The sequence below is a fragment of the Sebastes fasciatus genome, chromosome 1 (assembly GCF_043250625.1).
Source record: "Sebastes fasciatus isolate fSebFas1 chromosome 1, fSebFas1.pri, whole genome shotgun sequence".
In the NCBI taxonomy this organism is placed as follows: Eukaryota; Metazoa; Chordata; class Actinopteri; order Perciformes; family Sebastidae; genus Sebastes; species Sebastes fasciatus.
The window spans coordinates 6803741-6831324 of record NC_133795.1 but is presented as its reverse complement, the minus strand read 5'-3'; the positions used below and the strand labels follow the sequence as shown (position 1 = coordinate 6831324).

General features: G+C 38.6%; 3 protein-coding genes across 8 annotated transcripts; all 3 read left to right on the top strand.

Moving 5' to 3' along the window:
* Positions 1-970: 970 nt before the first annotated feature.
* tp53inp2a (tumor protein p53 inducible nuclear protein 2a) lies at positions 971-4409 on the top strand. Of its 3 annotated transcripts, none has more exons than XM_074656338.1 (4): positions 971-1118; positions 1988-2196; positions 2939-3032; positions 3778-4409. In XM_074656338.1, the coding sequence occupies exons 2-4, from the start codon at positions 2088-2090 to the stop codon at positions 4022-4024; spliced, it is 450 nt and encodes a 149-aa protein (XP_074512439.1). In that variant the 5' UTR covers positions 971-1118; positions 1988-2087; the 3' UTR covers positions 4025-4409. The 3 variants fall into 3 exon arrangements, with proteins under 3 accessions (XP_074512439.1, XP_074512359.1, XP_074512513.1); XM_074656258.1 differs by having other exon boundaries at positions 1017-1187; XM_074656412.1 differs by having other exon boundaries at positions 1017-1187; positions 1985-2196.
* A 115-nt stretch (positions 4410-4524) lies between these two features.
* On the top strand, positions 4525-11159 carry LOC141780615 (glutathione hydrolase 7-like). 4 transcript variants are annotated; one of them, XR_012596717.1, is made up of 15 exons: positions 4525-4752; positions 4969-5168; positions 5237-5388; positions 5461-5578; positions 5656-5723; positions 5805-5878; positions 6516-6697; positions 6779-6866; positions 6951-7081; positions 7182-7270; positions 8615-8755; positions 8877-8994; positions 10394-10499; positions 10613-10712; positions 10794-10971. XR_012596717.1 is itself a non-coding variant. In XM_074656023.1 (15 exons), the coding sequence occupies exons 1-15, from the start codon at positions 4629-4631 to the stop codon at positions 10916-10918; spliced, it is 1806 nt and encodes a 601-aa protein (XP_074512124.1). In that variant the 5' UTR covers positions 4526-4628; the 3' UTR covers positions 10919-11159. The 4 variants fall into 4 exon arrangements, 3 of the variants coding, with proteins under 3 accessions (XP_074512124.1, XP_074512054.1, XP_074512241.1); XM_074656023.1 differs by having other exon boundaries at positions 4526-4752; positions 6993-7081; positions 10394-10531; positions 10794-11159; XM_074655953.1 differs by having other exon boundaries at positions 4526-4752; positions 10394-10531; positions 10794-11159.
* A 2882-nt stretch (positions 11160-14041) lies between these two features.
* cyld2 (cylindromatosis (turban tumor syndrome) 2) lies at positions 14042-24197 on the top strand. Its single transcript, XM_074658917.1, has 14 exons — positions 14042-14183; positions 16444-16947; positions 17521-17641; positions 18095-18345; positions 18433-18601; positions 19631-19763; positions 19955-20059; positions 20357-20436; positions 20566-20632; positions 21034-21166; positions 21269-21377; positions 22013-22131; positions 22215-22422; positions 23116-24197. Exons 2-14 carry the CDS (start codon positions 16510-16512, stop codon positions 23349-23351), a joined length of 2169 nt encoding a protein of 722 aa, XP_074515018.1. The 5' UTR covers positions 14042-14183; positions 16444-16509; the 3' UTR covers positions 23352-24197.
* The last annotated feature ends 3387 nt before the right edge of the window (positions 24198-27584 follow it).

The window sequence follows — 27584 nt, the reverse complement described above, 5'->3', positions numbered from 1 at the left end:
CACTGCTATAGCAGATAAACGTGACCAATATGACACAGTAGTATAATATACACTCACCACTGTGTTCTACGAGTATCCCGCAGGAGTAGCATATTTATAGCAGAGTGAATGCTGGAAAAAAAGGCACCATTTGTGCAACTTTTTAAAGGTACCATATTGTAAAAAGTGAGATTTTCATGTCTTTTATATTATAAAACAGTTTTAAGTGCTAAATAAATACTGTTAAAGTATCAAAACGCTCAATATAAGGAGAAATACACACAGCCCGTATTCAGAAATTGCGCGTTTGAAACAAGCCGTTAGGATTTCTGTTCATTACTGATGTCACAAATTTACAATATTTCAATTTCTGAATATGGGCTGCGTGTATTTCTCCGTATATTGAGCGTTTTGATAGTTTAACAGTATTTATTTAACACTTAAACCTGTTTTAAAATATAAAAGACATGAAAATCTCACTTTTTAAAATATGGGACCTTTAAAACATATTTGACTATGGTTGAAAACTTAAACTCAAAAATTCAAAATCGGCAAAAACTTAAATTGTTTATACATTTAAAATGTATTCCAATAGTTTAACAGACCCCGAATGTTTTTTGTTTGATTGTTTGTTTGTTTTGTTTTTATTCATCTTTTCTTTTCCTTACAGTTCATTTGTTATATGATTTATAATTTATTTTTATATTATTTTTATACTGTAAAATATTTTTGCAGAATTGTAATGAAAAATCTGAACATGCGAATATATGTACAAATATATGTACAAATACAGTCTATGGGTCAAACAGCCAAATATTAAGGAATCATTTAATGTGGTTATTATTGCTGTTAGACAGCTGTGTAGATGTGCTAACAGCTAATAACCGTTCTCTTAATACATCCATGCTAATAATACCTGGCGCATAAAGAGTGAACATAACATGATTTATACAGAAATATTTGAATTTAACTCACTGCGCATGCTCAGTCCGTCGCGGTCTCTGATTGGCTGGTTCCTCCTGGTGGGCGGGTCTTCTGTTGGCTGTGATCAGTTGGAGATTTGAAACAGAACAACAGTCTGCTGGTTTGATTGTAACATTGTAACAGTTTCAGGATTCCATTGGCAACAAATAATTCAGGTAATTGTTACAATTTTGCAAATTGACATTCCAGAATGGTCTGCGACTGAACCTGAGATCTAACAGCAGGTAAGGAGGCTGCAGAGCTACAGATCAGATATAGATATTAATGGCTGCAGACAATAAGATGGACAAGCAATCACACAATTATTCACATTAGATACACATTTTTTTTATCGATTATCCCAAAATTGTATTAGTGCACTGGTTGTCTCAGTTTAGTTTGGTTGAAGGTCATATTAACGTCATATTACTGCAAACAACCGAGGACTCTGTGTGACCCAGAGACCTGAAATAATGTCTAAAAAATGCATTTAAATTCATTTGAGTCATACATGTTTGATTCTGCAGAGACTGCTGATCTCTGTGGCTGCAATAATGTTTTTATCATGTTATTTCTCCCATTATGTCTATGATGTGTGCATGACAGTACACAATACAACACACAATAGCAAGATGACACCATTACAGTTAGTGTACACTGCAGAAATGAATTCAATGTCTTAATATTGTTAATTAAGTGCAATGGCTCAACATGGAGCCACCTCAGTCCACTGATATTTGCACTGACAAGATGTTTGCTAAAAAGGAGCCCCTCCCCCCCATAAAGCTAGAGACAGATGGACCCTAACAATGAAATTCAGGGGGAGTGGGCATCATTATTCAAACCTCTGTATGTGAAAAGAAATGTCATTGGACATCCTGGTCAGATGACCCAGATTGCTTGAAATTTGAAAAATAATAATGAAGTATGGGTCTCATGGCATCACTCCCAAACAGTCAGAGAGGGATTAGCATAAACTGATGCTATGTGATCATGCATATGACTCTACTGTATATGAGGCAGCATGTTTTCTTGTCTTTAGCAGATCTTGCAACACCTGAGTTTTCTGCTGTACAAAGAAGGGAAGGAAGACGGGAACAACAGCAAAGACAACAAAACACCTCAAAGGAAGACAAAGAAGAAAAATGTTCAAAACAATCACCCGCCTGTTTTTTGGGGGAGAGGAGGAGACCCCTGAAGAAGTCAAGTCTGGAGAAGTGGTGGAAGAAGAGTGGCTTGTTGTGAATCATCAAGGTCAGTCATGGATGTCATGTTATCCTTAGATTTACAATAATTTTCTCAATTAATCGATTAGTTGTTTGGTCTATAAAATATCAGAAAATGGTGAAAAATGTTGATTAGTGTTCCCCAAAGCCCAAGATGATGTCCTCAACTGTCTTGTTTTGTCCACAACTCAAAGATATTCAGTTTATTGTCATAGAGGAGTAAAGAGACCAGAAAATATTCATATTTAAGAAGCTGGAATCAAAGAATTTTAGACTTTAAAAAAAAAAGACTTGATAAATCGATTATCAAAATAGTTGGCAATTAATTGATTAATGGGTTGACAACTAATCGATAAATCGTTTAATCGTTGTAGCTTTAATTTAGAATATCTGTAATATAACAATATATATATAGCAATATGTAGTGTTAAAAATGTATCTTCTTCTGGACAAAGTAGGGCACCTGCAGTATGGTTGACATTAATATTACAATAACTGCAATGATTTATTGATTTTCATAAATAATCATGAGAGACTCATGATGGAGGACCTGCCTTTAAGCCAATGAAGCCAAACAAATAAACAAACACAAAGAATGATCAAACATTCATATCATTTTGTTTCAATAATTCACTTGTTATTTGTTTAGCTAGAGAACTGTGCACTTTAATATCATAAAAGTGTTGTTTGTGTCCACAGAAGGACAATACACTTACTGTATATTGAATTATTGTCCAGTTATATGACACAACTTCATCGTGTCTCTACAGAGGCAGAAAACCAGGCAGCAGAGCTGACTGTCGCCCAACCATCGAACTCTGCTCTCCACGAAGACACGGTTGCAAAGATGGAAACTGACATCAGGTGAGAGAGCAGATTTCGATAAATCATTACCATATTAAGTTTGAGGGGGAAAAAAATAACTTAACTGTACTATTGCAATTAATGCTCAACTTTATAGAGTGCTGCGGGGATGACATATTTTTGTAGGCCAACCAGAAAGTTAGCATCGCTCTGGGTTCCTCGTCATCGGGTTTTGGATTATTGCAGAAAATAAGCTCTGTGGCAAACAAACGTTTATGATACTTACACGTTTTGTTCAGCAATATAATCTCCATAAATGAACACCGTTTTTATGATTTTTGAAGTGTGAATGCAATCGCCAGAACAGAAGTAAAAAGCTAACGTTAGGCTATAAACAAACTACACCACGGTCACATGACTTCCCGCCACCACCACTAAGCATAAAGACGTGATGACGTTCAGTAGTCTCATTTAGCCACTTGTTAGCAACCACCTTTTTAAAGACATATAAAAGCTTCAAAATTCACGAGTGGGATATTTACTGACGTATTTTATGTTGTAGAGCAAAATGTTAAGAATCTCCTGAGGTTGTGTTAACCACAGAACTTATTTCAGGCATCTGACCAATAAAACCCATTGACCTCCAGACAAGGGAACCGGAAGTGCTAAAATACTAACTCATTTCTGGGTTTTGGGACTCATTCCTGCAGCACTCTATTCCTTTTAACTTCACATGAACTTATATTGATGAACACTGACTTGTTCATGTTGTTAGACTCACAGACCTGCTTGTGTTTCCCTCCAGTGTTTTAGATCCAGAGCCCACAGTTGATGGCAGCAGCAGCAGTCGAGCCATCACAGGCTCCGTTTCTCAGCCTAAAGCTTTGATAGAAGTGGCCCATCAGTTAACCTGCATCCAGAAGGCTAAATCCTGGACAGACCCACACCACATGTCTCGTAATGCCATTCAGCGCCAGAACCGCACTCACCAAGGAGTCCAACAGCACTCCTTCCACCTCCAACAGCCGGGAAATCGCAACCTCAGCCACTGAGGCTCTGGTTGTACAACTGCAAGTGTTAATCTTACAACACGCATCATACATATTAAACACATACTCCTATACACACACACATATATACGTGTAAGCTATACATCTGATGTTGATGTAACCAACGACACTACAACAGGCAGCTACATTACAACTCGTACTGTATTATGAATTTTGTAATGAAGATGTTCACCTCATGAAATGAGATGTTTTCTTGTTTGTGTGCATGTGGATTTATACATGTGGATGAGTGCAGCCTTTGCAGAATGTATCCTCGACATTTTGGACAAAGTGCTGTGATTTGTATATTGACGTGCATTTTTTATTTACCTCTATGTAACTGGTTTAAAACCTTGTTTTATACGGCAATAAAAATAATGACTTTGGAGCTTGTGCTTTTATTTATTAGTGAGATTCTGACGTCCAAATGACATTGAACTGCTCACAGTTTGACAAATGCAAATGTTGAGATCTCATTGGTCGGGAGGTAATTGCACCTGCTGTGTATGATTGCATGGTCACCTGAGGGAGGAGTGCAGTTTATGGGATTTTTACCACACAGAGGCCTGTGAAGAACTGATTTAGTCTGAGAGTGAGTATAGTGAGGATGGATGCGTCTCCTGGAACAAAACTTAACAAGCAGTTAACATTCAGTTATAATAGTTTTGCTGGTTCATCTGAAGTGGCTGATGACTCGAGTGACTTCACCTGTGACTTGAATCAAAACCACGGTGAGAGGATACAAATATAGCCTAAATGGTTCTCAACACACGAGATGCTGCTGTATTTCTCTCCTACTGATTATACTAAGTGTGTGTGAATCACCTGATTAGATGTTGGGGGAGAAATCCGGCAGGATCTTGAGCACCTGCTGGGCTGATACTATTATTTTGCAAACCCAAAATATTTCCACTGTGGTCAAAATTGTTTCCTTGCTGCTGTAACAGACCTCAGCCATCTCCCAAAGGACATCCCTCTGAAACAGCTGGCCTCTGGTAGCCCACATGTGTTAGAACGAAGCCTCAAAGAGACACACAAAGACTGCTCCAGGGAAGACACACTCGGATGTATCCATGCTGTATCTATCACCTTTGCCATTGGAGTGACCGTTGCTTTGCTCCTGCATATTTACCTGTGGGAAAGTTTGGTATGTCACACAATACAACCTATGCAAGTATTCCCACAAGTGCATTATTTATCCTCATTACTTCTCAGGTGTTTGTAAAAGGTGTGGTGGTGTCGGATCACGAGCGCTGCACCACTCTCGGCCAGAGCATCCTCCGTGATGGTGGGTCTAGTGTGGATGCAGCCGTCTCTGCCGCCCTGTGTTTGGGCGTTGTGCATCCACATGTGTCAGGTGTTGGAGGGTATGTGACTGACCTATTGTTGATGGTGTAAAATATACATAGACGTGTCTGATTCATTCTCTTTCTGTATAGAGGTGGGGTGATGCTGGTTCATGACATCCATAAGAATGAAACCAGGGTGATTAATTTTCAGGGAACTGCTCCTCAGAAACTTAAAGAGGAGATGCTGCAGAATGTTTCAGAGCTAAAGGTAATGTAAAAGTTGGGAGGGGGCTACCATTAATCATTTTATTATTTAGCATGTATAACCTTACTTCATCCATTCAGGCTGGTCTGCAAGTGGGAGTGCCAGGTCAGCTCAGAGGGTTGCACCGTGCTCACAGCCTGTACGGGAGGTAAAAGAGTTCAAACAAATGATCTGGTTTTCTAACCTCGAGTCAGATGTCTCACCGCAAAATCTCTGTCATCTCTTTTAGTCTCTCATGGGCGGATGTGGTCACCAGAGCCGCTGCTGTTGCCAAAGAAGGTTTTAATGTGTCATTCAGTCTCGGTGAGTCAAACCGTCCCTCTTCACATTTCCTCACTTAACCACGTACTCACAATATAACATCATGATGTCGCCAGCTGATTAGATTGTTATCAGGCCATTAAAGCTGGAGTGCAGTATGATTTTAAAAAAAATCAGTAGTACATGAAACCGGTAATCTGAAAGAAATCATGTGCCTCTGTGTCCTCCGGTGCTCCTAACGGCATCTGCAAGATTTCACAGACCGGAGGAAAACAACCAATTGTGTACTTAATGCAGATAATGGACCAATTATGATTAAAAAGTCGGGGGCAATGGATGGAACACAAAACACAGGGTTTTCACCCAGGAGACCAGGGCTTGCATTCTGTGTGAAGCCAACAACGTGCAGTTCACAAGCGTTTTTCGCTTTCACTTTCGAAACGTAGTTATTTTAAGCCAAAACACAATGTTTTTCCCTAAACTTAACTTAAAGAGGCCTTTTTGTTTGTGTTTAAAATGTAAGGTTTCATTCAGTTTTACAACGTGTTACAACGTAGTAGGCGTAGTAGGCCCCTAATGACCCACATCTATGGTGATTATGGCGACCGATAACTCCTATTTAATGGCCTGATAACGAGGACGATATACCAGGATGTGACTCGTTTGTGTCATTCTACAGCTGAGGCTATATCGAAGTTAAAAGGTGAGCAGCTGTCGCAACGTTTCAGGGACACGTTCCTCCCAGGTGGCCGAGCTCTGCTGCCTGGTTCATTTCTGAGGATGTCCAGTCTGGCCGGAGTCCTCGAGGCCGGTCTGTCCAACTTCTATGAGGGGAACTTCTCACAAGAGATAGAGGATGAGGTGAATGACATCCATACATCAAATGAGTTCCGGTTTCATGGGCAAAATGTAACTAGCTTTTTTCTGTGTTTTCACTCAAAGGTGCGAGCCAATGGAGGGGTCCTGAGCAGAGACGACATCAGTAACTACAGTGTACAAGTGGAGCAGCCAGAGGAAGTCCTGTACAATGGTAAAGACTAACCTTTTGTTCAACAATGGACTGTATATATGTTTTCTTGATGCCTTCATCTATATTGTGTTACTCTTCTCTTAGAATTTATTATTCACGTTCCTCCTCTCTCATCTGCTGGTGCAGCGTTGGTATCAGCGCTCAACCTTCTGGAGGGCCTCCATCTCAATGAGAGTAATATCACAGAAAATCAAACACACCACTGGGTGGCTGAGGTAAAGCTTAAATATCACAATATATCTATTTTTTTATATTACAGCCTGATTGAAATGGTAGGTCTCCTACATAAGAGTGATTTTCTTTCTCCCTATTAAGGCTCTGAAAGGAGCTTTGGCTATGGCCAGTGGTGTGGGTGACCCTAAATATAACTCTTCAGTGACTGAGCTGCTCTCTGACATGCTGAGGTAAACTACACCGAGATTGGGGCTGCAACTAAAGATTATTTTCATCGTTGATTAAAGGAACAGTGTGTAACATTTCGGGGGATCTATTAGCAGAAATGGAACATAATATTCATAACTATGTTTTCATTAGTGTATAATCTCCTGAAACTAAGAATCGTTGTGTTTTCGTTAGCTTAGAATGAGCCCTTCATATCTACATAGGGAACAGGTCCTCTTCAAGGAGTCCGCCATGTTTCTACAGTAGCCCAGAACGGACAAACTAAATACTGACTGTGCGTTCCAATACTCATACTACCATACTATTTAGTATGCCAGAAAAAGATTTAGCATGTCCCAATACATAGTATGTCAAATGCATTACACCAAAAATACCAGGATGTCTGACGACATCTGGTCGTATTTTGCAGTATGCAGGCCAGCATGCTTTTCTGGCTATTCTGACCCACAATCCTCTGTGCAGCAGATATATGAGCAAGAGGGTCAAAGTTCAAGGCACAATGTTATGACAAAGTAGTATGTCCAAATTGTGTGCATACTGCATGCAACAGTACATACTTTGTGAGGGCAGCTGCAGTACGTACTAAAAGTAATAAGAAAAAGTATGCGATTTGGAACGCAGCCTGGCTCTAGAGAGAGCCTTTCATGTTTTTACCTGAAGTCCAGCGTAGTTCTCCGACTTGCTTGTGAAACTGCGACAACGTGAGCCGCAGAGTGCAAAACCGTGGTACCGCCAGCCGCCGTCTGACTTCCGTTGATCCTAAAGTAGTGTTATTATTGTAAGGATGGCCTCTGAGTGACAAAAATGGCGTTAACGCGGTTTTGCACTCGGCGGCTCACGTTACCGCAGCCTTGGAAAGGGAGGAGTGAGCGGAGGGGTACTCAGTTGGTTGCAATCTGCAACCATACCACTAGATGTCGCCAAATCCTACACACTGTACCTTTAATGAGACTATTTTCTTGATTGTTTTGTCTATGAAATGTCAGAAAGTCGGAAAAATTCCCATTATACCCAGAGCCAAATGGGACATCTCCAATGTATTGTTTTTATCCAAAAGTCAAAAATCCAGCGATATTCAGTTTACTATTAAGAAAAGCATCACATCACAGAGAAGTAGTTGACATTTTTTTCTCGTAAAAATGATTGAAATGATTAATTGACTATCAAAATTAGTGTAGATTTATGTTGATCGACTACTCGATTAATCAGCTAAGCTTCCATCAGTCATAAATCATAATCTTTTCATATTTTTGTTACTTCTTTTGTGTTATAAATGACTTCCAACTCTACTCCACAACTAACTAATCAGTACATCCGGCATAATTTTCTCTGTGCTCTTGCTAAAGTAAGAGTCAAGCTGAGGTGCTTCGCCAGAGGATCAATTCCTCCCATACCGCTCCACCCGAGGACTCCACTGTCCACTCCCTACAGATGGCTGGACAGGTAGCAGTCATGGGACCTGATGGCCTCATAGTGTCAGTTGCAAGGTGATGGAGTTATTACCTACAGTCTGACATAAGCGATCACACCGGTAGGATTATGTGTGGTATGTGCCGTTGGGCACACTGACATTCTTTTATCTTATCTCTTGTCTTCACGATCTTGCAGTTCGCTGAGCACGCCATTCGGGAGCAGAATCATGACACAGTCAGGTGTTCTTCTCAACAGCCTTGTGCTTGACTTCTCCTGGCCAAACAAAACCAGAGGGCAGCTCTTAACCAACCAGGTGCATTACCTGTTTAGATTAGAAATCTCACCCGATATAATCAGTCAGTTACACAGTATTTTTCCTTTAAGAGGAGACACCCCAGGTGAATAGGGTAAACAAAATAAATATCTATTGGATATCACCATAAAACTTCCCCAGTTGATTACTTACATTAAGACAATATTTTTTTGCATTACAAGTTTTCTTAAAATGTATGCTTAAATATGCAAATGATGCATTATCTTATCAAATATGTGCTCATTTGCATAAATGTCCAGAACAGAAATATGAACATTGGATAAAGCCAGGACCAAGATTCTTGTTTAATTTTGTTGACCTATTAGAGTTAAAGGTTTTTACAAAGGGAATTTTGGATTTATGTTTTTATCACTCCATATATCAGAAAATACTGTCAACAGCCATTTAAAAAAAATCCATTCTCACCATGTCTTTAGGAATAAAATGTTGTATAATTCAGGCTACGAATGATATATGAACAAGTCCCTCAGTAAAACCCTTTAGAATATAGATAAGAATGAAACTGGAAAGTTTGGTGTATGTAAGTGTTACTGAAGTGGAGATTTCTGGCTCAGAGTACGAGAAAAACCTAATTTTGAGAAAACAGCCTCTAAAGATATGTATTGTAATTCCACAGATTTTGAAGACGCTACAGGTGAATAGGGTAAAAAATTTAACTATTAGATATCACCATGAAACTTCCCTAGTTGGTTACTTACATTAAGGCAATTCTTTTTTGTATTACAAGTTTCTTGAAAATGTATGTTTAAATATGCAAATGATGCATTATCTTATCAAATATGTGCTAATTTGCATACATTTCCAGAATAGAAATCTGAACATTAGATGATGATCATGATTTTAGGAATAATGTATTATATAAATCAGGCTATGGGATAATATATGAACAAACCCCTCTGTAAAAACCTTCAGAATATAGATAGGAATGAAGCTGGAAAGTTTAGTGGATGTAATAAGCTACTGGAGTGGAGATTTCTGTAAGAAAAAAAAACTTTAGAAAATGGCATTTAAAGATATGTATTGTAAAATTACATACATTTTACAGGTGAATAGGGTAAACATGTTTAACTAACACATATCACCTTGATCCCAGTTGATTACTTACATTGAGGCAATTACATTTTGTGTTTAAATATGCAAATGTGACATTATCTGATGCTAACCTTTGGTGAATTTAGGAGAAATCTACAGACGCAAAAAGACAAGTTGTAGTAAAATAACACCTAAATGTGATTTTGAATGTTTTCTTTCCACTAGTCTGAAAGAAGACATGTTATGGAAGCAAAATAGCACAACTTCACCAGTGCATGACAAACACTGTGTGTGCCTTTAGTGTCTCGCCTTAAATATATCTCACTGTTTGCAATTTGTGTCGTAGAAAAACATCATCCAGCCAGGAGAGAGGCCCGTATCATCTCTTATGCCCACCATAGTGGTGCCAGCGAAGCATAAATGTGGGATCTACATGGCGCTAAGCAGTTCAGGTGGACAACAGAGTTTGTTTGAGATCACCCAGGTTGGATCACTTTACATTATAAAGGTTTTGATTGTTTTAAATACAAAAACATTTATAATTCAGACTTCTTGTGTGCTTTAGGTGTTGATCAGGGAACTGTCCCTCCATAAAGAGACAAACGACAGCGTCTCACTGAGAAAACTCCATCCCCAACGTCAGCCAAACAGACTTCTTGATGACCGTGAGTTGACCTTTGCCTTTACTGTGATGATTATTACTCACACATTAGTAATTTTCTGCTTTCCCAACTCTCCCTCATCAGCTGAGTTTCCAGAAGGGAGTGTGCAGCCTTTGCATGAAAAGGGTCACGTAGTCCAGGGGATCCTGAGGAACAATGGTATCATTACGGCCATAAGAGTACCTCCATTATCTGATAGTTTCTTATAGTTTTATTGTGCTTGTGAACTTAATGTTTTTCATAAATATCTTCCAAGAGCATATTCTGAAATGGTAGTATCCTGTTGTTGCACTGCATGATGTAAGGTTGTGGTTGTTTGACACTCTTATGTTATTGTGATCACCAGCCAACAGAGGGCAGTCCTCCAACAAGTACTTTATATTAAAGAGGGCAAACTTGTCTGTTTATAAGAATTGTCTTAAAACTGATTAAAGGAATAACCCCATCATACTTGAGCTCTAAACTGATATTTATAATATATAATATTTAACAAACAACCGACAAAGGTTTTATGCTGATTGAGGGACACATGGCCACTGTGTATTTTGCATGCTGAAGGAAATGATGGCTGTTGCGTAATGCTAATGTGCAGTCAGTCAAGATACTGTCGGACATGCATACCAACTGCGTCACAAGGTAGGACGTGTCACATGCATGCAGACAAACATGTCAGTCAAAATGTTGCACTCAAAGCACCGGTCACTTTCAACATTTTCAACATTTTTTCTTAATATCTGTTGACGGTGTTCCTTTGCAGCTGAGTATTCCAGTCATTCATCAATCTATGGTGACCTCCCTGTGTGTTTTGTAAGATGACAAGGAAGCCTCAGCAAGCAGAACATCGAGAGTTGTTGTCTTCATATAATATATATTCTGAAAACATTAAGCTGCCCTGGAGTTTATAGACTCGTGCCAAATCATAAACAGTGCAGGATATGTGAGAGGACGAGAGACAAAGGTCATGAGATGATGTTAAAATGTGTCACTACATAAACTGAGGACAAATGGCAGTCCAAGTAATAACAATATATTCTGTTCTCTAAACTGAGATCTATATGGCTTAAAACTATATTATATTTCTTTTAGACAGAGAATGAACTGAATCTAGATTTTAGGTTGAAACTCAGTAGGGGAGAGCGGGGTCGGTTGCCACACTTTTTCAAAATTCTGCCTCCCCGGTACATTTAGGACACTTTGTTCTGGGATTCAAAAAAATAATTTAAATTGAAAGACGTATATTTACATTGTCACATATTCACACATTTATTTGAGAAAAAGAAAACATTTGTAAAATTAGTTTATTTTCATAAATTACTGAGACACAGAATTTGGCAAAAAAGGGTTTCTGACTGTCTGCCACTTGAGAAAACATTCACTCAGTGACTTCACGGTGGGTCTTATTCAATTTCAGTTTTGCCGTCTATGCCAGAAACGGGCATTACAGTAACAGAATATTGATTCATATTAGATAAGCGCTGCCTAGTTTGATCGTTTGATCAGAGTTTGCGAGTGATTGACAGTTGGCTCAGAGACGGCAAAGCTCCACCTCGGCTCTGATTGTTTGTTTTTCTCCGGTCTGTGAAATCTAGCAGATTAGGAGCCATTTGGAGCACCAGAGGACACAGAAGCACATGATTTATTTTTTCAGATTATCTGTCGCATGCACTACTGTCAGGATATAGTGATCGTTTTATAAAAATAACTTTTTTTAATCATATTAGCTCCATTTCTACCCACTGCAGCTTCAAAGGTCCCATATTGTAAAAAGTAAGATTTTCATGTATTTTTTATTATAAAGCGAAAGTATCCAAGCGCTCAATATACCGAGAAATAGACACAGCCCGTATTCAGAAATTGTGCGTTTGAAACAAGCCATTAGGATTTCTGTCCATTTGTGACGTCACAAATATACAATATATAGACCATTAGTTTTAAATGTAAACATTCTAAATGTGTCCAAGGTTATTTCCTGGTTGCAGTGTATGTTAATGTCATCAGCTGACAGGAAGTAAACATGGACCCAAACTGTTGCATAGCAACGCAATTCCGTTGCAATTCCGTTGAAATGCACTAAAACGGAGCGTTTCAGAGAGAGGGTAAATACAGCTATATTCAGGCAGACAGTACGAGGAAAATAAAGTTTTTTAACATTACAGCATGTAAACATGTTCTAGTAGAAACACAAAATACAAGTATGAACTTGAAAATGACCACGATATGGGACCTTTAAGTTTGTTATTGATACAGTATTTATCACAAATTGTCCAAGCTTTCTCCCACTTTACATCCTCAAATAAGGAAAACATCTAGATAAAGGGACAGAAACATAACTGAGTGTGTTCATAATTCCCAATAATTCCCAATTTTTGTTAGAGCACTTCTCTTTCAGTATTTTAGTACCTCCAATATACATATTTCCCACACAATCTTCTGAATTAAAAGGTTGCAGGGTTTCAGGGTTGCAAGGACACTTAAGATAAGATAAGATATTACTTTATTAGTCTTGCAGTGGGGAAATTTGCAGTGTACAGCAGCAAAGGGGATAGTGCAAAAAACAAGATGCATCAGCTAACACAGTAAAAAAAAAAAGAGCTCAACAAAGTGTAAAAAAATATGAACCATTTAAATAGAAGGAAGTACAAAAATAACATTCATGGTTTATTTAATAGGGACCAATACAATCTACATAGACAACTTAAAAACAGCTATCTGATGCCAGTATCATAGTGCTTATAGCGGATGCTAATTTGCAACACCTGTCCGTAGAAGGGCTTTTTGTGAAAATAGGAGATTAAAACAGGAATGGGTACAGGAAAAATAAATAAATACAATAAAGCACACATTTAAAAACATTACATGAAAAACTAGACATGAGTACATGTTTGTCGCTGAATTAAACAAGATTTGGTTGCTCTCTTAAACAAGGTAAATAGGAGCAGTACATACAGTATTGACAATAAACAGACTATTAACAAAATTGCTCAAGTGGAAAATGATATTGCACAGTGAGAATGAAATGAGAAATTCCACCTGAAAATACCAGGTTATTGTCAGTTTTTGGTGTGTAAGTGGTCTACTGGGAGTAGTGCTGGTTGTTGAGTCTGACAGCTGCAGGAACAGCATAACAATAACATACTCCTTTTGGTTTTACAGGCATTTTGAATTTATCAAGAAATTCTTTATAATCCTCCCTTTTCTTATCAAACCTACAGTCATGTGTTGTTGCACTGAGAGTATTTTTTGTTTAAGGGCGGAGTTGTTGGACAAGTTGTCATGTGGGTGTTGTTGGTCACATGGTGAGTATTTAAACAGCTGCAGTTTCTCTCACATCCACATTAGAGGACGAGTCATGACTGCTGGTGTGACGTTGAAGTTTGTCCCCACGTCGAATAATGTACCTGCTTCGGTCTGGGTGGGCAATTAGTGAATTCATGTGGTGTAACCGGAGTAATTGATCTTGACAACTTAAAAACAGTAAGTAAACCATCAATTTTTTTTTTTTTTTTCAAAGGCTATACTGTCTCTGTTATGAATGTTAGTGATTGGAAATGTGTTAAAGCAGCTTAATGTTAATTTACAGAGCAGTTTGGTTTGTTTATTGTATGTTATAGTTCCCATTAGCTAGCTATACACCTCAAGTGTATATCTAGCTATTACCTGCAATTACCTCTGTTTACATTACCTTTGATTACATTTGATTTATTACATTTACCCTACCTATTTTACAAGTGCAATTACCTCTGTTTACATTACATCTATTTGATATTTTTTATACTTCTAGTGTAACACTTCTGTTTATATTAATTTATTACATCTACTTTACCTGTTTTTATTTGCTTTATAACTGTGTGTGTTTTTACCTGTTATATGTTTTATCTGCCTCGTTTAGTCTTGTCAAGTGTTTGTTTTAAAGCACTGACCAGAAGAAGTGGCAACTGTGAATCTCGTATTTAATACGATGACAATAAAGCTTTATATTCTATTATATTCTGTTCTAGCTCTCTTTCAGGAACGTGTGGAAATTCGAATGTTTGAAGTTCGAATAATCGAATTTCATGTGTAATTTTCTCCCAACTTTGTAATTGAGTAGCTTTTGGTTAGGTAGGAACTATTAGGCAAATGGTGTTCTGGTGAAGTTTGTTCCCAGGTGGATTGATGTAATAGTTTCCAGCTGACTAATTGATGGAGTAAATGTGGTGTAACCTGTCAGTGTAATTACTCTGACGACTAAAACATTAAGTATGTACTTTTTCCAAAGGCTTTACTGTCTCTCTTATGAATGTTAGTGATTGTAAATGTGTTAGAGTAGTATAATGTTAATTTACAGAGCAGTTTGTTCCCATTTAAGCTGCTAGCTCTCTCTCAGGAATGTGTGGAATTTCGAATGGTTGAAGTTCAAATAATCGAAATTCGTGTGTCATTTTCTCCCAACTTTGTAATTAAGTAGCTTTTGGCCTGGAACTATTAGGCAATTGGTGTTTTGGTGGGTTTGTTCCCAAGTCGAATAGTGTACCTAATGGTTTCTAGGCAATTAGTTAACGTTAATTAATGGTGCAAATGTGGTGTAACCGGTCAGTGTATTTTACTCATGATGACTAAAACATTAAGTATGTATTTTTTTTAAAGGCTAAACCAACTCTCTAATGAATGTTAGTGATTGGTTAGAGCAGCATAATGTTAATTTACAGAGCAGTTTGTTCCCATTTAAGCCAGCTCTCTTGTGTATTAACAATGTTGTTCTAGCTAATTGTATATACTAGCATTATGTTAAACAGGAAATTATGTTTATGACCTGTTAAATTATGTCTGAACAAGTATAAACTCAAAATCTGGAATAATTAATGTTAAAAAAAAAAGTTAAAAAAAAATCACTACTGCATATTTCACTGCAGTATCCAAAACCTCCATTGACTGATATGTTATTCATTGTGTGTAATTAATGTTCTCCCAACTTTGTAATGAAGCGAGTTTAGCCAGGAGATGTTTGGCTAACGTTACTCCTGTTGTGTCGTGTTAATTTACAGAGCAGTTTGGTTTGTTTATCATAACTTAATAGTTCCCATTTAAACTAGCTCTCTCGCAGGAACGTGTGGAAATTGTATTAACAATATTGTTATACATGCCTACAACTGTACTGTTAAACAGGAAAGTGTTTTTAATCATAATGTTTGTATGTATTGTCTGACGACTAAAACATTAAGTATGTATTTGTTTTTAAAAGCTAAACCAACTCTATAATGAATGTTAGTGATTGGAAATGTGTTAAAGTAGCATAACGTTAATTAACAGAGCAGTTTGTTCCCATTTAAGCCAGCTCTCTCTCAGGAACGAGTGGAAATTCGAATGGTTGAAGTTCGAATAATCGAAATTCGTGTGTAATTTTCTCCCAACTTTGTAATTAAGTAGCTTTTGGCTACGTAGGAACTATTAGGCTAACTGGTGTTACGTTGAAGTTTGTTCCCAAGTCGAATAGTGTAGTTAATAGTTTCTAGGCAATTAGCTGACGTTAATTAATGGTGCAAAAGTGGTGTAACCAGTCAGTGTAATTACTCATGACGACTAAAACAGTAAACCGCCCTGACTCTTGTGTATTAACAATGTTGTTTTAGCTCATTTATATACTAGCATTATGTTGAACAGGAAATTATGTTTATATTCTAAATTTGTGTGTAATTAATGTTCAAGTTTGGCTCGGAGATGTTTGTCTAACGTTTTTCCTGTTGTGTTGTTACAGGTCAACTGCTTCTATAAGCACACTACCTGCTTCAGAACAGTTCAAACAGACTTTATTGGTGGAAATATGGAGCCCAAAGCTCCAGGAAAGGAGAAGTTCTTCATCGTGTTACGCGGGAAGTCGAGGAAAGGCTTCTGCCGAGGATGCATCGGCCGTGTGGAGTCATCGGATGTGCAGCGAGGGGAGATAACGGGGCTGATGTACCCCGGGGGCAGCCACGGGGGGGGCACCAAGAGCGGAGGCACCGTGAAGAGGGAGGACACGTACCCGCTGACCCGCCACCAGGCCCAGCTACTGCTCTTCGTTTCCCAGGCAAGCAAACGCCTGGAGCTGCTGTGCAACCCCCAGCTGTTTTCGGCCATCTGTGAGCTGTCTCAGAACGACCTGGTGGTGCTGAAGCACAAGAAGGGACACCTGCCGGGGCTGGTGAAGAACATGATGAAGATTGGGAAGAAGGAGGCCAAAGAAGACCTGTTCATGCTCGGCTTTGAGGTGGAGTTAGTGGTGGGTAAAAGTTGTTTGTCTGGTTTTATAATTTGCAACATTAAGGTGTTGGTTTTCTTAGAAGGTGTGCTCACAATTATCTGGTTTCTCTGACGGTATTGAAAGGATAGCCTTATCTCATTTTCGAGGGGGTCCTATAGACACAAATACAAAATTATAAAGCACATACAGACAAAAACAGCATTGCATAACATAACATACACTACAAATACACATATACAGACAGCTCGCTCATCCTCTTCCACCCACACCCTAGTCTTCAGCTATTTTACAAGAAAACAATGACCTGGATGATGAAATAATTACATTGGCATGAACAACAACTGAAGCAGTATGTCTTCAGGTTGATGCACAAATTTAAAATCATGAACAGGTTGATTTAAGATGAGAAAGTAAATAATAGTTGCACATACACACTAATATAACCTCAAGAAATGTATTGAAATGAGGATATTATTTAGGGTTATCTGTGTGTCTTTAGGCAACGTTATCAGTCAAAAGACTGCGAGAGCGATGAGTGATGTCCTTTGCATAAGAGTGCTAAGTGTTCATTTCCCTTTGTCCTCCTTGCAGGACAATGATAACAATTTGTCATCCAAGAAACCTACTCCTCTGCCCCTGTTCAGTGCGGTAGACATCGTCCAGGTGGTCCCGTCTTCCTCCGTTCCCTTCTGGAAAGACAGCCAACGTGAGAGTGAGTAAAGTGGTCCAAGTTGCAGCATCCCTGCCTCTTCCAAAGTCAACATGTGGCATTTATAAACCACAAGATCCTTGGTGGTGGAGTTTATCAAATTAAATCCCTTAAAAAAAAAATCTTTTTTTGGTTCAAAAAACAACAGTCATCCCCATCCCCTCCAATCAGAGAGTTGCCATTTCAGAAAACATGTGACTCCTGAGTGGGCGCAGAAGAAACGGTCCCAGTACGCAACTGGAAAAACTGGTTCTCTGGAATGTAAAACGGCAAATTCATCACATGGTCTGGCGTTTTGGCACATAGTGAACTCCAACGTGTCTACATATCTCATCTGTAGACTTGGGTGGTGTTAAACAGAGGTCAACCTGATGAGGTTAGCATGTGACAAGCCTAAAATATATGTTTTTATTTTCTAACAATCCGCCTCTGCACACCTTCCATACCTCTCCACAGATGTAAGCAAGAAAAGGGGGACGTCCGTCAACTCCACGCCGCCGTCTGTAAGATCTTACTCACTAAAAGTGAAGGAGGACCATACAGTGCAGAATGTCTTCCATAGCCAAAGTTCAAGCCCATTTCATGCGCCTTTGGAGGTGGGATCCATGGTGGAGGTGTTGTCCAACTTGGGGATCACAGTGTACGGGGTCATCCAATGGTTGGGGGTCCCTGGAGAGAAGACTGATGACTGGGCTGGGATTGAATTGGTGAGTGACTTAACATTTTGTACAAGTTATGTTTTCTGCCAGCTTTAAGCATCTTCCTCATACCTGATTTGGTTTTCATTGTTTTAGGACTATGACGTGAACGGCTGCTCCGATGGGATATACGGAGGCCAGAGGTATTTCACCTGCAAAGGGAACAGGGCTCTGTTCGTTCCCGTCACAAAGTGCAACCCTGATAGCAGGTTCGTCTACTCCTCTACAGGAAGTGAGACCTCCAAACCCGACAACATCCCTCCAGGTTAGACACTTCTCCGAGTTTGGTGATACACGCATATACAAGTAATAAAAATGTACACACATTTAATGTTTTTCGTACAAGTGTTTTTCATGTGTAGTGCTGCACAATTAATCAAAATTTTATAAATATATTTTATATATATTCATATCGCAGGAGGTGCAATATATGTTAAAGGTGAAATGTGTGTCAAAATACCATTTTTAAATTATATATCGTGCTGCAGAGATGTCCTGGTCTACACATCATATTCTACAGGCAAAAATCACACCATAATAATTTTTATGTTTTTCAATAAAAATGAGAATAATAATGCAAAAATTATAATTCCTTCTAATGTTGCAAATCATATTGCAGTGGCAATATCAGTCAAAATAATCACAATTAGATATTTTTTTTCCAAGTTTTTAACCCTAATTTGATGGATGTTATTGGTATAAGTGTTTTTCAAAGTAAAAATGTGACTTACATTTTTTTTTACCAGTGTTACATTTCAATTGTACAAAACAAAATGAAGCTTTAACTTAACGTAACATCCTTCAGAATTGTCTACTCTGAACTGTTGCTTACGAAATAGTACACTACACGACACTGATGTGCTTTTAATCAGGGTGTCAGTAACACTAATCATTTAAAGCTTTAGGCATGGGCGCCTTTCATTACTCTCATTAACTGTCATTTAACTCAACCACACTTGACCTCCTTTTAAAGTGCGGCACAAGAGTTGGAACACGAGTGGTAAAAAAACAATCCAATTTGACACACACCCTTCTGCCTCTGGCAGGAGTAGTGAAGAGAAATTATGTCCGTACACCTGTGACAGTCTTTATTGGTGGAACATTTCTGACATTTCTTTTGGAAAAGCGGACTAATCATTAATCATTAATCATAAAGGCCTATGTGATTGTCCAGTTGGACTGCGGGGAGAAGCTGCTGCAGAATACTACGTTTCTCAAATGTAAAGCTATGAAGAGGTCTTTGTTAAAATGCCATCTTAAGATCTGTTTTTGTATGTTTGTTTGCTGTTTTCAGTTCCTCAATTTGAGGACCCAGAGGAGGATGCACCACCTATTCCTGAATCCGAGGTCTCGTCTTTGTTAGTGGGGAAAATGAAAGGGATTCAGGGACACATTAACTCCTGTTACCTTGATGCCACACTCTTCAGGTAAAACCAGTTCACCACCCCTTGATTCTCGAGTCGCACACTGTTGCACACGCAGCTCAGATTTACTTCAATCTCTCGTTATCCAAAGCAATTTTATTTGGAGGAGATCATGTACAACTAAATGAGCATGGTGAACTGTATTCAGATAAGTGCTGAGTTGATAAAACAATGTCTTTTTTTCCTCTCTTCAGTTTGTTCAGCTCATCTGTGACCCTGGATAATATCTGCCAAAAGCCTGCTGACACCGAGCAACCCATAACCTGCACTCTTAGAAATATAGTCAACCGTCTGCGCAGGTATAAACACTGTCTTCAAGACTTTTGTTTTTCTAACGTTGTGCATTATCATTTAGTCTGCAAAACAAGAACATTATGACATTTTACATGGTCTCAACTGGTAAACGAGTACTCTCTGTCTTCATGATATGGGTACTCTTTATTCACTAGCTAACACAAAAACAGTGCATATGCTCAAAATGTTCTTACATAAGAAGGTGTGCCATTGTGTTTGCTCTCAACTGTTTTGGTGTATGCAGCTATTCCAGTGTATGGGTTCTTTTGTTTGCTCACTGATAGTTCATGTATTTCCTGCAGACAAGGGTTTGTACCTGCTGACAGTGTTATGAATTTCCGTGAACAGCTTGGCTGTGACTCCTTCCGAACAGAGGAAAAAGGTACACACCCATATCTTGCAGCATGCATTGTTAAAAAAAATATATTCCAATAGAAGGTCTTTAGTCATTGCATCATGATATACTGAAGCCTACTGTTAAAGTGTTTTTAATTGCTTTGCTTCACTGCAGACCCAGAGGAGTTCATCACACTCCTCTTTCAGAAGGTGCTCTGCATGGAGCCACTGCTCAAGCTCAGGTAAGATCTTAGCCATCCAGTATTAAATATATGTGTATGCAATGTAGGGCTGCAACTAACGATTATTTGAATTGTTGATTAATCTGTTGGTTATTTTCTTGATTAATCGATTAGTTGTTCGGTCTATAAAATGGTGAAAAATGTTGATCAGTGACCAAGATGATGTCCTCAAATGTCTTGTTTTGTCCACAACTCAAAGATATTCAGTTTACTGTCATAGAGGAGTAAAGAAAACAGAAAATATTCACATTTAAGAAGCTGGAATCAAAGAATTTTTCCTTTTTTTTCTTAAAAAAATGACAGACATTCATCGATTATGAAAATAGTTGGCGATTATTTTAATAGTTTAGATATTGAAGCTCAATTGTAACTCAAATTCATTTTTTTATTTTTTTTTTTAGATCGAAACAAGAAATCTCTCAGGGTGCCTACACCTTCCAGATCTTTCTAGAAAAAGAACAGATGGGACAGATGCCCACTGTCCAACAGCTGCTGGACACATCCTGCCTGTCAGGTGACCTCAAGTTTGAAGAGGTGAGTGTGTGCTCCTCTTAAAAGGAAAGGAAACCCTGTGGGGGAGTTTATCATGTTTTCTTCAGTGCACTCATGTAATTGCTTTTTCTATTTGTCCCTCAGATGCCGTCCTGTCTAATAGTCCAGATGCCGCGGTTCGGAAACAAGTATAAGATGTTTTCTCACATCATCCCCTCCACTGAGCTGGACATCACAGATCTCCTCTACAACTGTGAGGAACAGACGTTGTTGGCATTAGAGATGTTCCGATACCAGTTTTTCCTTCACGATTCCGATACCTGAACTCGACAGATATCGAGTACCGATCCGATACCAGTGTGATTTGAAAAATGTAATCATTATATAGTAATAACAGTAATTACGAGCTGTTTACTACTGACCATGTATGGATGTGATATGATTGCTATCTTTGGATTTTCCACTGTGAAATATTGCCAAATGGCTGACCGTGACACTCTCCACTGTTGTTGTTTGCTATCATCACGTGACAAACTACCTGCGATCAGTTCTTCTTCGCTGCTCTAAAACAGTAGTTGTCATTGGCAGCCATGATACATCCAGGGCGACAGCAGAGTGAAGGCTACTGTTTTGGAGCAGCAAAGAAGAATTGATATCTGTTTTTTACTGGGTAAATAAATGATGGTATCGGATCGGTGCATAGACTGGCATACTCGCCGGTACCCAATCCCGAATTTTTGGCAGTATCGGATGCATTTCCAATACTGGTATCGGAACAACTCTAGTCGGCATTGATTTAAATCTTATAGGATGTGAATGTATTTCTTTTTAATACAGTGTTATTGATGAGCTTAAAGATGCTTACGGATCACCTACTTTTCCCAACAGCTCCAAGGGAATGCTTTGTCTGTGGGCATTTGGCAGAATACGAGTGTCTTCAGTGTCTACCAGATCGCAGACTGCAGCCAGGGAGAATAAAACAGTACTGCACTACCTGCAAAATACAGGTACTCCAGATGACCGTTTTAGATGTCAAGTATCCCACTGACCGAACTTGTAAACGCGTATAACTTTCTATTTGTCTTTAAAGGTGCACACCCTTCCCTCGCGGCAGGATCACACCCCCAAAGCTCTCGCAGTACCAGCAGATGTAGCCGCTGATGCTCCTGTGCCAAGACACATGATGCAGCTGTTTGCTGTGCTCTGCATTCAAACCAGCCACTATGTGTCCTTTATCAAATACAGCCCTGATGATCCTCACTCCTGGCTCTTCTTTGACAGCATGGCCGACAGATGCGGTAAGATAGATTTCAGCTTGTTTATCGTTTGAATTAAAGGCAGGGTTGGTGGAGATTTTAGAAACAGTTTTGTTATATTAGTTGAAATTCTTATTACATCCCGCCAGCAATCAATAAATCAAATGCACTCATTGCTCGTCTCAGGAATCTTCCACGAGCTACTAGCTTGACAGCTGTGAGTACTAAAAACAATCATGTTCATTGTTCATTATGATATGTTTACATTCATAATGACAATTGCGGGGGAGTGGCTTTGGAGGGAGGCCCGAAGGGAAGAGCTGTCAGTGTTGCCTACTTGGCAACCTTCTCTCTAGATTTATGGCCTTTTGGAGCTGGTGCTGCCAGCTGCTTTTATTGGAAAAGGTTTTGCAACACTCGGCTGGGTTTTTCAGTTGAATCATTTTTAAAAAATCAAGTGTACTCTATCGACCCTGCCTTTTAACAGGTTGTTGAGTAATACATATTTTCTTCCATTAGTCACATAATAAAGTTACCAAACAAGTAATTTTATTCTGATGTTCGTGCAAACTCTGCCTTGTTTTGTTTTCTTCTATGAAGTGGTTACCCGTGACTGCCTTATTTTCTGATAAGGCAGCCTCGAAAGTTTTGGATAAAGCCGCGCTCTGACGTCTATGACTGGTCCTTATCTCTTCTCGAGCTGATGTCTAATCTTAAGGCCACTCTTTCTTACAGGTGACGATAAATCTGGCTACAGCATTCCTGAGGTCCAAACTTGTCCAGAGCTGGGCGACTTCCTGTCCCAGTCGGAGGAGGAGCTAGCTAGGTCGAACCCCTCCCAGGCTCCTGAACTGGTGCGCAGGTTGCTGTGTGACTCATACATGTTTTTATACCAAAGCCCAACCACGCCACTTTCAAATCCAGAGAATCAGGAGTCTTTATGTGAGGACGAGGACACCACGTTCCCATAACAGTGCCTTAATAACCTTGCATCTCTGCTTAATCGGCAGGATTTAGTGTTTGTTATTACATCCAAACAGCAGGAACTGAAATGGATGCTTGTAACATCATGGGGCGGAAGAAACAATATTGTTGAAGACAAAAACAATATAAATTTGTTGTTCAGACGTCTGACTATGAATGATTGTAGTCAAAGTTGATGTAGATGTAATGGGAGAGAAAGAATGAGCTGTAAACAGATTACACTCTGAACTCCTCATCGTTGTTACCTTGTGATTGTGATTATTTATACCAAGATTTCTTTATAGGAAATTGTGACATTAGATACATTACACATAAATGACTTCATAGTGCGTTTTTTCTTTTTTTTTTTTTTTTTTATTGTGTCTAGTAGGTAACCGGCAAATTGGGAAATCTGATCTGAGATCTGCAAAAACTCTCACGAGACTGGCTGCCCGACGAACTCTCCTAACCTTAACTATTAGAGATCATTGCGTAACCTGAACCATCTCGCGAGAGTTTCCCTAACTTGCGGGTTCCCTTCTAGACACCACCTTTGTTTTCGTTGGTTATTTAGTAAGTTAAAGTCCCCTCAAGCAGAATTTGCAGAATTTTAATTCTGGATTGTCAGTTGTGACCTTAAACACTCACTGAAGCCTCCCAGGTCATATAAACAACATGCTCTTCTTGTGTTGTTGTTGATGGGCCGTCTCTTGAAAACTAAATGATTGAAAAGTACATGTATATACTTTGTATTGTTTTTACCGCAACAATTGCACTGTGTGCAGAATTTAAAAGGGCATATTACTGGTACTGTAATATAGTATTTTCATCAATAAAATGTAAGAAGAACTGCAGTTGGAAGTATGTGAAGAATGTTATTGTACTAAAAATCAGGCAAACAAACAGAACCACCGCCTATCATCATATTTTTTAGCAGCTGTTTATAATGTGGAATAATGCATTTTAATCTGTTCAATCAACTACATAACCAAAACCTTTTTTAATGCTAAATCTTGATCTAAATCTTATGAGTCTAGACAGGTTCTGTGAGGATAGGGGAGCCCTTTTAGGTAACATTATGGACTGCAATGCCCTCTTGTGGACAAAAATAAGTTTGCCTTGAACACTCAGATCCACCATCATTCACCCCTTTTCTTTACTACCACTATATATGCAGGTCCATCAAACCACACAAGTATGTACATTATTATCATAACCTCTGAGGGAAAGAAATATTAATTCATAAATATGATTGGCTTTAAAAAATCCCCAAAAATAATAATTATTAAAGTGTCAATCTTGAAGATTTTAATTTAAATAAATGTTAATTCACTATCTATCACCAAATGAGGCAACACAATGGTGATTGAGCCTATTGCAATATTTAAGTATTTGCAGTATTAAGAAGTGGGTGTCTGTGTTGACATTCCTGGAAATATGCTGTTGTATAAACACAAAAAAGGAACTACTGTATGCAAACAATTTTGAAAACTTGAAGCTCAAGTTACATAGGAATATAATTTTATCTCCAGACTGACAAACTCTGAGCACAATTACTTTGTTTTCACTTAAATAGAAATTCTAAATCAATCAGGACTGAAATTTTACGGATTGCCACTTTAAAGTGCAAGCTATCATGTCATAGTTTATTTATAATATAAAAATCATTTTGAAATACTGGTGTTTTTAAGATGCTGTCCTCTGTTTTCACATCAGAGTAGATAAAGTTGTTCTGTGGTCATCTGTCAGCCATAATAACACTACACATTATCATTTATAATCTAAAGAGGATCACTAAGACCAGTTGGCATGAGACTGAAACCTACTTTTTAAGGAGGTGGTTATTATTCTGAATCATACCTTTTGAATTTCAATTCACTCAACTACAGTCTGACTGTCTTTGCCTTTGAGTTGTTATATGATAGGCCTGTTAGCTCTCAAGGTTGTGTAGGGCAGGAGGAGGACGAGCTCCTGTCTGTTACGTGCCACACATTCTAGGCCTAGTCTTGATATGCATATTCACTGAAAGACATGGCCATATATCTGAAGGAGACCTCTTCAGATATATGATGAATGTTATTATTGGCCTATAAATACTTTTTTTAATTTGTATTTATTTAACCTTTATTTAACCAGGTAGTACTCATTGAGATTAAGAATCTCTTTTGCAAGAGAGACCTGGCCGAGACAGCAGCATTTAAACATACATTAAAGTTTCAGACGCCACAACATAAAACAAATGCAAAATAAATACATAGCATAATATCATACAAAACACATTAAAATCAAGTGTTTGAAGCCAACGTTAAAGTGAAAATATTCAGAAACACAGACAGCTCCCGATTGACTCTACTTCTAGGTCTTTCATTAATGTTTTTAATTCATCAAAAGTAATCAGAATTCCAAGTTTCATACTAAAAATATGTAAAGAGCCGTTCCTTCCTTTTGCTCTCAGTCACTTATCAGATCAAGTGAGTAGAAAACACAAGGGTCAAGGAAAACTTTATTATCCCCTAGGGGCAATTTGTTGTACAGTCAGCAGTACCACACAGTCATCAAACAAATACAATAAACACAATAAATAGCCTCTTAAAGGCAATAAATACAAAAGCTTACAACATACAACATTACAGGGCATTGTTTAGGAAACCAATGGCAGTCGGAACAAAAGAATTTCTGAGCCTATTGGTGCTAAGATTAGGCAAACTGTATCTGCGACCTGACAGGAGAAACCTGAACTCAATGGACAGGGGACGGCTAGGATCAGCTAGGACCGGCTGAACCTTCTTCAAGGTCCTACTTTGGAATAGAGGAGCCAGGTCATTCAGGATTGTGCCTGCAATTTTGCTGCACACTTTGACTATACGCTGCAATCTGTTCCTGTTTTTGAGGGTAAGCAACCCATACCAGCAAGTAAACAAGTACACAAGTAGAGCACTGAGCCTGGAGCAGCTTGTGCTCCTCATACATGTATAAACAGTGTATGCATGTGTACCTATTTTAAAACAAATTCTCAGGCCCATTCTTACTCAACCCGTCAATCTCTAGATCTTCATCCTCCTAAATTTCTCATTAGTAGAGGTCAATTTTCGATAAGATTTAGGGGAACCAAATTATGGAGTAGCTTTTCACATCTATCAATAAACTGTTCATCTGTCAAATGTTTCAAAAGTCGCTTAAAGGGTCATTTAATTGCTGTCTTGTAATTGCTTTTCCCCATGTTGTCCATTAATCTGTTTTTATGTTGTTGGGTTTTTTTTAAATTGTTTTTAAGGGTAAGCAACCCAGGGCGGCTGTGGCTCACAGGGCAGAGCAGGTTGTCCACCAATCGGAAAGGTCACATGCTGATGTGTCCTTGAGCAACACACCTAACCCCAAATTGCTCCCGAAGGCAAAGCCATCGGTGTGTGAATGAGTATTTAGATTAGATCCTGATGGGCAAAGTTGGCACCTTAGCAGCCTCTGCCATCAGTGTGTGATTGGGTGAATGCTGATATGTAGTGTAAGGAGCTTTGAGTGGTCGGAAGGCTAGAAAAGTGCTATATAAATGCAATAGTTACATGGGTTAACACGCATGCACATGTACATATGCTTGGAGGTGACCTGACGTTAAGGGGGATGCATGTTTGTGCCCATGTAAATTATATTACTATATATTTGCGCTCCCCCCCTTTTTATTTTCTATTAACTTATTTGTTGATTTCATTTATTATTACTCTCGTATTTTTGTATTATTATTGTTTTTTTTTGTTATGTGTGTTTTTTTTTGTTTGCTTTGTTGTTTTGTTTTTTTAACTCTACTTTCTTTTTGTCATTATTATTATTGTTATTTATTTTCTTGGTTTTGTTTTGTTTTGAATGTTGTGGTTGTTTTCTCTATAGTGTACTTGATGGGTTTGTCTGTATGCTCATCTACTTAAAAGTTGGTTTATAGACTGCTGTAATTACAAACAGTGGATTGCATATATGAAAACAGCCTTGAAAAAAGGAAAAAATAAAGTATAAAGTCCATTTACCATTTAGCATACCAGCAAGTACACAAGTACACAAGTAGAGCACTGAGCCTGGAGCAGCTTGTGTTCCTCATACATGTATAAACAGTGTGTATGTGCATGTGTGTCTCTTCCCTCTGGAGAGGACAGTGTGTGACCATCGTGGAGCCTGAAGCAGCAACACGTTTTATCAGGAGGAGGAGCTTCACTGTCCTCTTCCATTTAAATGTGACGCGCATGCGCAGTAGC

Bases quoted from the DNA above. Each gene is read 5' to 3' on its own strand.
- cyld2 (XM_074658917.1), top strand. From the start codon at position 16,510: ATGGAGCCCAAAGCTCCAGGAAAGGAGAAGTTCTTCATCGTGTTACGC. The intron at 16,948-17,520 runs GTGGGTAAAAGT...TCCTCCTTGCAG, and splicing joins GCTTTGAGGTGGAGTTAGTG to GACAATGATAACAATTTGTC. The intron at 22,423-23,115 runs GTAAGATAGATT...TCTTTCTTACAG, and splicing joins CAGCATGGCCGACAGATGCG to GTGACGATAAATCTGGCTAC.
- tp53inp2a (XM_074656338.1), top strand. From the start codon at position 2,088: ATGTTCAAAACAATCACCCGCCTGTTTTTTGGGGGAGAGGAGGAGACC. The intron at 2,197-2,938 runs GTCAGTCATGGA...GTGTCTCTACAG, and splicing joins GCTTGTTGTGAATCATCAAG to AGGCAGAAAACCAGGCAGCA. The intron at 3,033-3,777 runs GTGAGAGAGCAG...GTTTCCCTCCAG, and splicing joins AAGATGGAAACTGACATCAG to TGTTTTAGATCCAGAGCCCA.
- LOC141780615 (XM_074655953.1), top strand. From the start codon at position 4,629: ATGGATGCGTCTCCTGGAACAAAACTTAACAAGCAGTTAACATTCAGT. The intron at 4,753-4,968 runs GTGAGAGGATAC...CTGCTGTAACAG, and splicing joins TGACTTGAATCAAAACCACG to ACCTCAGCCATCTCCCAAAG. The intron at 5,389-5,460 runs GTATGTGACTGA...CTTTCTGTATAG, and splicing joins CATGTGTCAGGTGTTGGAGG to AGGTGGGGTGATGCTGGTTC.